General features: G+C 43.4%; 1 protein-coding gene across 1 annotated transcript in view; it reads left to right on the top strand.

Moving 5' to 3' along the window:
* TBX18 (T-box transcription factor 18) overlaps positions 1 to 6,323 on the top strand; it is a 30,756-nt gene extending 24,433 nt beyond the window's left edge. Inside the window, exon 8 of the mRNA XM_084622416.1 lies at positions 2,438 to 6,323. Within this exon, the coding sequence (XP_084478542.1) occupies positions 2,438 to 3,162 (725 nt within the window). The 3' untranslated portion in view covers positions 3,163 to 6,323. The remainder of the gene's footprint in view (positions 1 to 2,437) is intronic.
* Positions 6,324 to 12,075: the final 5,752 nt, after the last annotated feature.

Here is a 12,075-nt window from a genome sequence, read left to right as displayed (position 1 = left end):
AGCCTCTTTCCTCCTCCACCTTCTAATAAAACACAAAAGCAGTCCTGGGCTCCAATCCTCGCGCTGGCCAAACACAAAACTGGAGTTTCTGTGCCAAGCCATTTTGAGTTACAAAAAGCCAAAAAAGGCCAGGAGAGTGTTCAAGAAGTGAAATCATCTTCCTTTTTAAAAAAAATCGTCGGATTTCCAAAACACAGAGCTTTACTTGCCTCAAACTTTCCAGAGTAGCTCTACGCCAACATAATATCATACGTGTGAAACTTCAGACAGGTTGGCTGAGTTCTGGCAAGGCTAGTTGTACGTGTGTGTGAGCAAGAGAGAGAGAGAGAAGGCTTGACATAGAAAGCTGACTTCATACTATGGAGATACTTCAGTACATAAGCCCCCAAAGGCAGTTTATGCTGCTTGCTTACCAGGCTGAGCTATCCAGGAGGCAGATCAACCCTACCTATTTACTTCTAAGTAACAGTGCTGTTTTGAGAGCAGGGCGCTCATATCAATAAACTTCCTGCTTCCTACACATGACTACTCATAGTTCTACTTCCTCTTCTCTCCCCTTCTTTGGTGGTCACACGGGCTGTGGAAGTTACAATTTCTGTTCACAGATGGTGAGAATGGAAGCTAGGTTTCTGGCGACATTTTAGCTCTAATATACCCAGTGATGAGCTGCCAAAATCTTAACAACCGGTTCCTTCCTCACCCCACGTGGGGGTCGTGGCCCACCCCCACCCCACGGGGACCCCTGCCCCATCCACCCCTGTCCCTTGACTGCCCCCAGAACTGGGCAGGAGGGTCTCGTGGGCCACCATAGTGGGTGCCCACCCCGCCCCTAAGAGCCTGAGGGACCTGCCGGGGGGCAAGGTGGGGAGTCCTGGCGGTGCTTACCTCCCAGGAAGCATCCGGCAGGTCCCTCTGGCTCCTAGGGGCCGGGGAGCGTAGCTGAGGGGGAGCAGGGGGAGCGGCCACTCCCCACACTGATCATATCAAAAGTGGGGTCTTAGGTGTCAACTCTGTGGGCGCTCCGGGGCTGGAGCACCCAAGGGGAAAATTTGGTGGGTGCAGAGCACCCACTGGCAGCTCCTCGCACCCAGCCCCAGCTCACCTCACCTCCGCTCCACCTCCTCCGCTGAATGCGCTGCCCCGCTCTGCTTCTCCGCCCCCCTCCCCCGGCTTCCTGCGAATCAGCTGTTTGTGCGGGAAGCCGGGGAGGGCTGAGAAGCAGGCAGCAGCTTCGCACTCAGGCCCACCGAGGTGGAGGTGAGCTGGGGCGGGAAGCGGTTCCCCTGTGACCCCCCTCCCCCAGGTTTACCTGCTGCGGTGCGGGCAGCCTTCTTGCCCCCCCGCCCCGTCCCAGATCACCTCCGCTCCGCCTCCACCTCCCTGGGCCTGAGCGCAAAGCTGCCGCTTGCTTCTCAGCTCTCCCAGGCTTCCCGCACGAACAGCTGATTTGTGGGAAGCTGGGGGGGGTGTGCAGAGAAGCAGAGCAGGGTGGCGCGTTCAGGGGAGGAGGCGGAAGCGGAGCGGAGGTGAGCTGGGGCGGGGCGGGGAGCTGCTGGCGGGTGCTCTGCACCCATCAAATTTTCCCCGTGGGTGCTCCAGCCCCAGAGCACCCACGGAGTCGGCGCCTAAGGTACCACTTTTGGCTGGTTGTTAAACTTAGAAGCCCTTTTAGAACCGGTTCTCCCTCATGGGACAACCGGTTCTAAAGGGGCGTCTAAATTTAACAACCGGTTCTAGCGAACCGGTGACAACGGGCTCCAGCTCACCACTGAATATACCTCTCAGTCTCCTTGCCTGGTAGCTCCACTACAGAGCTGAGACTTATCCTTTTGCTGAATGGTATCCTGACTGTTAGACCTTGTCTCCACATTGTGGGCACAGTGACACAGGCTGAGAGAGTTGGGATTGTGAGCGTCTCATAGTGGCTGGTGGTAGTCGATGCAGTGGGCTGTGGGCAGAACAAGAGGCAGACTCCTATCCTCTGTAGATCAGGCACAGAGAGGAATGTGTAACACACACTGAGCCCGAGGTTATAAATGCACTCCAAAGGGCAGGCTGGTTATAAATAATCCAGGGCAAACTCTTCTAGGGTTCATCATTTTGACTTAAGATACATTCTGAGTTGAAATTTACAACACCATAGCCTAGGCCCTGACAATTTGTTTCCAGTGTCTACTGAAATAACTGTAAACTGTGCGACAGGAGAACAAATCTGGATGTAACCTTGGGTGTATGCAGGGTTGCACAGTCCCAACTTGTATTCCGTATTTAGTTAGTGTATTTTGAAGGGATAATATTTGTAACATTTATCAAAAATCTTTGTACCAAACTGATCGCATTTAGTACCAGGAGAGTGCAGGTTTTAATTGATGATCAAACACCGTCTAAGATGTTAACCTTTTCGGTATGCTATTTATGTTTTAAAATTCTCTTCCAGGAAATGCGGGCTCCTCTACTTTACTCCAGGGACCTGGCAATGGAGTTCCATCTACCCACCCTCACCTCTTACCTGGGTCCCCTTGCTCTTCTCCTGCCTTCCACCTGGGTCCCAACACTAGCCAGCTCTGTAGCCTTGCTCCAGCTGACTATACGGCTTGTGCCCGCTCAGGCTTAACCCTTAACAGATACAGCACTTCTCTTGCTGAAACCTACAACAGGCTCACAAACCAAACCAGTGAGACCTTTGCACCCCCAAGGACTCCCTCTTATGTGGGTGTGTCAAGTAGCACAACTGTGAACATGTCCATGACGGGCAATGACGGTGATGCATTCAGCTGCCCACAAACCGGTTTATCTATGCAGATATCAGGGATGTCTCCACAGCTTCAGTACATCATGCCATCCCCATCAAGCAATGCCTTCACCACTAATCAAACCCACCAAGGCTCTTACAATACGTTTAGACTACACAGTCCCTGTGCTTTGTATGGATATAACTTTTCCACATCCCCCAAACTGGCTGCCAGTCCTGAGAAAATTGTTTCTTCCCAAGGAAGTTTCTTGGGGTCCTCACCAAGTGGAACCATGACTGATCGGCAGATGTTACCCCCTGTGGAAGGAGTTCACTTACTTAGCAGTGGGGGGCAGCAGAATTTCTTTGACTCTAGGACCCTAGGAAGCTTAACACTGTCATCATCTCAAGTGTCTGCACATATGGTTTGATGAAGCTTCTTAAGGAAAAGTACAGTATGTTTGGTATCTACGATGTACTTCTCTTGGAATACGAAAGGACACAATGTAGCTTGTAAAATGTATATATAATATGAGAGGAAGTTTCGCTGAATCGTTTGACTTGCTTGTGGCCAGATTGTTTTCTGGTTTGAGTTCTGTGGAGTTTGTTGTGGCACAGTCCATTTAGTTTTCTGGGATAGTACACTTAGTTGTATTACACATTGGAACATATGCAACAAATTAAGCAGGACTTCCTCCCCTTTCGCCCTCCCCCTTTCTTACCCCTTTAAAGAGTGAAATGACACTTGGGTCTGAATTAGACAATACAAACAAAACACATTTTCTGCAGAACTAGCAAATTTCCCTGCAGTGTTCATCCAGTGCTGAGCTGATGCAGCAAACACATAGTACAATGTTCTTCTCTGTTATAAGAGATACAATAGTTATTTGGACTTCAAGTGTTAAACATGCAGAGTCCAGTCTAAAATAGGGGGATAGCTATGGATTATCTACAAAGTAAATGGAAAGAATAGCATTCCTTCTCATGCTATGCTGTTTCTAGCCTGTCAGTGACATGGCATTCTTATTAGGATATTTCAGTGTTAGTCCAGATTCACCTGATGTTGTCACATCATTGAAAAAACATAGTGCAAATCCAAATTGTGGTGATAAGAGTAATTTAAAACAAGCAGTGGAAAGATCAACTTGTCTTATTCCTCTGTGCAGAGCGAATTTTTGGGGAGATTCATTTTTGTCAAGGGGAAAGACTTGATACACTTTTTCCATAAATGTTTTCTATTGAAAATTTCAATTTTAAATTGTTTTGCTGGAGAATAGAATATTCTTTGATTGTTTAAAAAGAAAATGCAGGTTTAAGTCTTTTAAAATGTTGCCCATTGAGTTAAGTTAACAGGCTGAGAAATTCCATTATCAATTTTACCCTTCTTGTGGGCAAATTTACTGCCCGCCCTAGAATCCTAACAAACGAGTTGTCTGTGCTGGTACTTAGGCCCAAGTTAAACAGGTGACCAAAATTCTTCCCTCAGATATATGGGGAGTAGAACGCAGTGGGAGAAGATGCCCATGTAACCAGGAGGAATTTGGATTAGGATGGCTATAGACAACTTCCATAGTACTGTGCTTAAGGTTTTAAGTATGGCACCTACAGCCTATTATTTCCATCCCAGTGGGAGTCTTGGTTCCACTTGGTTTCTTTCTTGTTCTTTTCTGTCACTACTGCTTTGTTTCTCACTCTTCTCCATGGAGTTTAAACAGTTCACTTCCTTTAGTTGCTTTTAGCTGGTCAGTAAGTACAGATGCTCCCCAATTTACGCAATTGTTCCGTTCCAGAACACCTTGTGTAACTCGAATTTTACGGAGATCGGAAATGTATACCCGACCATTATGCAAAAAAAAACCCCAAAACCAAAAACTCCTATTTCTAGCTTATGGAACTTTTTCCCTAAGTGCAGATTTGCGTAAGTCAGGTCTTGTGTAACCCGGAGAGCGTTTGTACAGAGATCTAAACCAATTCCTAGCAAGCTTCCCATGGTTCACAGTGAAATGAGGTACTTTTATGCCACAAAAGGAAGATTACTGGCAAACTTCTGCCCTTAGTTACACCAGTGCATCCTATTTGCGATCAATATGGTCGCTCAGCTGCACGTTTGGAGATGTATTCTGATCTACACCTGTCAGATTTTAGATCTTACCAATTATGTAAAAGATTTTAATCTTTAAAGATTGGAGGCCTCATTCTTTTTACACTAAGCCTCCTATGCTACCACTTGGGTAGTATAAAGACAACTTAAAACGAGTGCAAAGGTAATGTAAAGACTTTTTATAGCCAGAGCAGTGTACAGTGACATAGTGCAAATGAAAACAAAGCCCTTAGTAGTATGGTTTTAGATTTCAACAAAAGTAGTTCATTGCATTTCTCAGGGCCACTGTCTGTTTTGTAGCAAACAATAACTTAGCTGCTTACATTTTAAGAAATACCCATTATAGCTAATATGTTTTCATCGGGGATGTGGGGTAAGGGGAGGAAAAACAATCTCTCCCTTCCGCCTCCTCCCCCCAACATCAGAGAGGCGTAGGATGTTTGCCTGGGAGTGAGGAGTCCTGAGTTCAAGGTCTTCCTTAGCTACAGACATTCTGTGTAACAGTGGGCAAGTCACTTAGGGCCAGACTTTGAAAGGTATTTAGGTGCCTAGTGGGATTTTCAAAAGCATCTTGCACCTACAGGTGCTTCTGAAAATCCCATTAGGCACCTAAATACCTTTCAAAATCCAGCCCTTAGCCTCTCTGTGCCACAGTTTCCCATCTGTAAAATGGGATAATAGCACTTTCCTACCTCACAGGCGTGTTGTGAGGAGAAATACATTAAAGACTGTGAGGCACTCAGATACTACAGTAATGGGGGGGGGGGGGGGCATGTAAGTACCTTAGATAGATTGTGGAGGTTGGTGTCAGCCCATCTTTAGCTTTGGAATTCAACTCATCTGTGTCCTTTCAGACAGATCCCCTAATGAAGAGTACCAGCAGTACAATGTGTTCTTTTTTCTACTTCCCGTCCATGCTTTGTCTTTAAAGTTCATACTAAATAAGGAAATACCGCTTTGTAAAATGCCTTTAAATTACATTTGGCAAGGGCCAGATCTTCAACAAGTGCCAAGTCAATGGAGCTATGACAATTTAATTTTCAAGATACTTGTGTCGGCAATCCCTATCCTAACAAAAGATTTGAAAGCCTGCCATTATGCAAAGCTTTAAGTGGCTGTAATGCTCTCTGTACTTTATGTTTGGAAGGGATAAGCGGGAGAATTCTCCATACAGTGTGTGCCATCTTAATGGGGTTGTGGGGAGGAGGGGCTGGTGTGTGAAATCCTGCAAGCCCTTACTTGGGGAAATGTCTGTATAAGGACTGCAGGAGTGTGTGTGTGTGAGCAGAGATAATATTTGCATTGCAGTGTAGTGTGTAAGTGCGTGAGCATGCGTGCAAATGTGTGGAGATAGTATTTGCATTGTAATTTGAGAATTTTTCAGTACCATTTACTGGTTGCTTTTTCTTCAAGTTATTTTTAATCTTATAATCTCACAATATTGCTTGAAACATTTCTTCCTTAAACTTCAGTTCATATTGTAAATAGTTATTGGTGTGTCATACCAAAGACTAGCTTTTTATCAATATAGTAAATGCTATATATGCATTATATCTATAATTATATATCTGTATTTTATGAAAATGTCACAGAAATTATATTAAAGTGTGTATCTAAAAATTTTTATTAGATTTGGAAACTTAAGGGTTGGGGGTTGTCCACAACTTCAACAAAAACAAAGGCACTTACCATAGGGTGCACAGACTTATACAAGTTTGGGAGCATTCAACTAGCAGAGATTTCGTGTGTGTTTAAATTTAACTAGCTGCTGGAGAGCCCCCTTGTCATGTGAAGGTGAAGGCCATGACAAATGTTGAGCACATAAAGATTCTAATAGCGATGGCAGAACAGTGAGGTTTTTATTTTGGAACACAAGAATGAGTGGCTTGCAAGGCTGACTAGCTAGTGACAGACCCCTGTTAATGCGACATACCTGAACGGATTCCAAAAGATGTGGTGATGGGATGACCTCAGCCTCTCTTTATCAACCAAATCTAGGAAATTAACACTTGCCTGCTACCAAGTGCTTCAGTGAGAGCTTTAGTACCCTGCAGAATTTCTCTTCATGCTCTCACTTTGGCCACAATGTTTGCTTTGCATATTCTAAATGCCAAAATACGTTGATTTCAAAGTCTTTAAGAATGAACATAATCAAATGGTTGTACCATGCTGCTAATCAACAGGCATGCAAACAAACACATCTGAAAATACTTTTGTGCATGGTGGTGCCATTTTTGTACCACATGGGTAATCAATGCAAAGTGGATACAAAATGCTACCAAATCAAAATTGTGATGTTTTACACACACTTGGGCACTGTTGCAAATGACTTCACAAGATACAAGATGAAACAGAATCAGGCCTGAAGAATTCAGTCATAAGTGGACCAGATCTGGCCATACATGGATGGAAAACAAGTAATGATTATAGTAAAAATATTTCCTCTATAAGAACTGCAGAACCAGTCCCCATGTTTTAGAATTTATCAACTCGGAGGAGGAAGGAGTAGCTCTAATCTCATGATACTGGAGGTAGTTCGAGTAAAGATATACTTTGAGCAGTTCATCAGTGGAAATGCTTTTCATCACTAGAAGGAGCCTTGAGATTTCATAACCATATTAAAGTTTTCATGTAAATATAGTGGACCTAATTGCTCCTTATATTGTAGGAGTGTGGTGGTTTTTTTAAATGCTGCAGAGTAACTTTCTTTACTAATTTATGTAGCAACTTAAACATAAAAAGAATTTGTCACTGTGCTCTTCTGAATATTCCCTCAAACTTTTATAACATAATTATTCAGGTTTAGTTTAAAGTCCAAGTGTGGATTTCAATTAAGTGTAATTGAGAGAATTGCTACTTTTTTAGACAGCATTTTAAACTTCATTGACAAAATGTATTAGCTTGCCAGCTGGGCTCTGAATTTATTCACATGAAGGCTCAGGTACAATATTTGTCTATATATGTGTCACAAAGTTGACTATATGGTAATTTATTTAATCTGTTCAGTGCTAGATCAACATACATGTCCTGCTTTGTTTTCAGGCACATTAATCAGCTAATGCAAGTAATTCAAAACATTATCATTCCAAAGAGATGACATACTCTTTTAACAAGTGTTCATTGAGGCTGTCATTGAGTGACTGGTGAATAAAATCGCCACAGCTTGGTTTAAATACTTTTTACCAGTGTTATTAAACAAATGAGAAGGAAAACCCATTAACCAGCCAGAATAAAATCTTATGTGGTCAGCTTTTGTTCACACTTAGGTACAGAAGTGCCTTTAAAAAGAGCTAGGATAGAATGGTCCTGTGGACCCTGGATCAACTGAAAACTTAAATTCTCCTAACGTGCCATTTCCTTGCAAGAAGATTTAGGTCTAGATGGGGGATGTCTTCAAGCCATGCTGAAAGTGAAGCCAGTGCTCTCTTGAGCTGAGGGAGAAGACTCTAGGCCTTAGTATAAAAATAAGTTTCTAGCTCTTCCCTTGTAAAGATAGTGTGGTAACATGTAAACTCAGGTTGAAAGCTTGTCACTGATCAAAGGTTAGTCACAGCTCCCTCCCATCCATCAGTCCTTTGAGATTTGGGAAGACATCAGATCAAGTTCACAGCTGTTGGGGTCAGAACTTCCCAGGCTACTACAGATGATGCTGAAATAAGCTTCCTATCAGCTAATAGCCTGCAGCTGAGCCAGCTACTGCTCTGAACAGCTAGCATGACCTTTGGCTACAAAGAGTGGTCTTGTAGTTTAGGGGCCTAAACAAGGAGTAATCTTTTGAAAAGTGCGTAAGTCCCAGATCCACAAAAATATTCAGGCTCCTAACTTCCATTGAAATCAATGTATGCTGTTTTGCTCTAGCCGTGTTGGTCCCAAGATATTAGAGACAAGGTGGGTGAGGTAATATCTTTTATTGGACCAACTCCTCTGGGTCAGAGAGACAAGCTTTCAAGCTTACACAGACTTGAAGAGGAGCTCTGTGTAAGCTTGAATGCTTGTCTCTCTCACCAACAGAAAGAGCTCCAAAGATATTACCTTGCCTTGCTACTGAAATCAGTGGAAGTTAGGAGCCTAAATCGTTTTTGTTTTTTTTTTGGACCTGGACCTGAAGTTCCATTATCTTTAAATGAAATTTAGCCTCCTAGGTGCTAAGTCACTTGATAAAATCAGATTTAGGCTCCTAAGGGTAGGTGTTGGATGGGCATTAAGTTTCTAAATACCGTTGTGACTTCCACCCTTAAGTCATTTACTCACTTTTGAAAAATTTATCCAGGTTGAATCCCATCTCTGGGGATTTTCAAAGTTGAGTACCTAAAATGAAGCACTTCAGTGCTTCACTGTATACACTGGACACTTGAAAAATGCTGGCCTTAGTCTATTTGTACTTCATTTTGAATTTCTGTGGAGGGGAGGCAATATCTACCACACAAAGGGATTACAGCCATTAAGTAGCCAATATCTGCGAAATGGGGGCCACCCTACAGTCCACTAGAATGCACACAAAAAGCTCCAGGGGCTGCTGAACCCAGGTGAGTTTTTCCCGAGCTGACTTTCTTTGCCGGTTAGAAATGATGCGTCGGCTTTAACGCGGGCACCCGGGTGTCACTTCTGCAGCAGGAAGCTGCTGGAAGAATGGGGGCAGGCAGGCAAACAGGGCCAAAGGACCCTAGCGTACACATTTTTTTAAAGCGATTATTTCTTGTGTGGTGGTACCCATGATTTGTAGTCACTGTCCAAATATATGTCGCGGTCCCTCCCTCTGAGGAGCCCACAAGCCAAAATGATAAGCAACAACCACGGATGGTTGAGAGGGATAAAACAGGACCAAAGAGTTCCTGCCAGTAACTTACTTTATCTCCTGGACAGACTGTTTGACTGGGGTGCTGTGGTATAGGAACAAGGCTAAGCTTATGCATGTGAGGTGAAATCCCGGCATTTGGTCATTGACTTCATTGACTTCCAGTTGTTTTTTAGGGGGCACCACAGCTGGTAAACCAAAATCATGCCCCTTTCTTCCGTTAAGTGCTTTTCGTCGTGCGACAGGTATGGTTGTATTGCATTCAGCAGGCGCACTCTTTTGACCAGAATTGGGGTGCAGTGCTTCTTACGTGGATGCTATGCACAGTTTACACAGCCAAATTTTTAAAAAAGCTTACATGTGCAGGTTTCAAACCGGAATGTAGCTCACATTGAAATAAGGATAGACTATCCACAGACTAGCCAGCGAATGCTGCGCTCACAGCTCATTCCAGAGATTTTTTCTGAGATTTTCACTACTTTTTTTTTTTTAAGGAGAAAAGTTTTTAAAAAAAGGCATTTTTTTTCTGTTCTTAAGGCAGTCTTTTCCACTAGCCTAATGGGAAAAAAACCCTATCCCCATTACAGTGCATAATACATTTCTCACGAAGAAAAATGTCTCCGTTGACCTCTATAAGTCTAAGGACTAAAAGGAAGCAGGACCAGTGCAAGGATATTTTGCACCCTAGGCGAAACTTCCACCTTGCTCCCCGCACATTGGTTCATTGAGGGGCAAATCCCAATGAGCCTTTATAGACCCCAGGGGCCAGCCGTGCCCAGGGGCTGCTCCCCAGACCACGTTCCCCCCTCCCCACCTCCTGAACTTGGAGGGTGTTATTAATATAAGCTATATGTTATCAGTGCTATAATGTTTTTATGTTACCTATAATGTTTATACTGTTACCATGAACATTATTTAAAAACATTATTTTTTATAAAAAGGAATTGGGGTGTTAGGAAGAGAAGTGGGTCCGTTAGCGAGCTCTGATTTATGAAGCGGCTTGCAGAATGAATGGCAATTATTTGGTAAGTTAGTCACCAGAACACTTGCAGTGATCTAGAATTTAGTACACTTTTTAAATCTATTTTGTAGATCTATTAAAGATATTGTTAGTAATGGATGGCTCTGAATGGAAAAAGTCACATCCAGATGTATCTCCAAACTTCCCCACAGTTCAAGGGTGTTAAGGTATAGAGGTTTGGTTCATCCCATTATACAGACAAGCTCCTTTTATAGCTGGCCAGAGCTGTGAAGTCTGGACCCTGATCTGAACTCTCCCAGTGGCTGATGAGTGTTCCAATTTGCAGTTACGGTTTGGCTCTTTCGTTATTTCTTGTAGCACATTGTGTCATTCACATCTGCTTTCCACCGACAGCTAGATAGAAATTCTGATGTCTTGTTTTAGACCGTTTTGGGGGTTAAACTATGCACAGTCACCCCTTCTAAAGTGCACTATTCGTGCATTCCCTATGAAGCAGGAGCAGCAGCAGTTTACAGGTCTCTAAGTTAACAATTCCCAAAGTGTAGTCTAAAGGCTCATGGTGACTCACCACGGAGCGCTTGTTGATGGGTCAGAGAGCGCTGGCAGGTCACATGGTCCTGGCGTACCTGGTGGTTTCCTGCGATTAAGTTGCATTAAAATAAACTACAAATACATTTCTAATCCTACATTCCCATGTAAGCAATTGCTGTAGCTGCCCACAGAGATATTATATGATTGTGAATGCGAGGGAGATGGTCTGCACAGTCACACATGGGAGGGGCGGTAGTCCATGAGGCACTCTCTAAGATATGGTCCACATTATGAAAAAGTTTCAGAATCCCTGCCAAGGATGTTGTTATTAGCTATTATTCACTGTTGCATAGACTTTCTCACCCAGCGTAGTGACAGAGGCACCTGCAGTAAATGCTGGACAACTTTCCCGACCTGTTAACAGTTGACAAAGTATTTGATGACAGTTGCAAGAATCTGATGCACAGCAGTATCCTTTACAGCAGTGTAATCTTTGTCATCAAATCCCCCAGCAGCCATGATTAATAGCAGCACTTGAGCTCATTTTGAAAGTTGTATATTTGGCAGCTATGAACTTTGATCTATGGTTTGCCTTGAAAAAAATCATCATGACACAAACTTCTCCCGTAATCCTTTCATCTAATTAAACCACACACCAATACTGTGTGGGGAAATCTGATGCTATTGATATAAGCTGTGTGTTTATTACGATATTTTAGGCACTTTATTAAAGTAGATAGTTGTTCCCAGCAAGATAGTAGATAAGCTCCCTAAAAACAATAACATCATCCAGAAAGAATATGTAGAAAAATTTCCCAAGGCCAAATTCTATTAGAAACTTACTTTGTTGATTTATGCTTTGCCCTTGCTCTAGTTAAGGGCTCAGATGTTTTAACCTGAGCTAAAATTACTAGCGTTTAATGAATCCAGTCGAG

Source organism: Lepidochelys olivacea (genome assembly GCF_965140295.1).
Source record: "Lepidochelys olivacea isolate rLepOli2 genome assembly, chromosome: 3".
In the NCBI taxonomy this organism is placed as follows: domain Eukaryota; kingdom Metazoa; phylum Chordata; order Testudines; family Cheloniidae; genus Lepidochelys; species Lepidochelys olivacea.
This window is presented reverse-complemented; position numbering and strand designations above follow the sequence as displayed.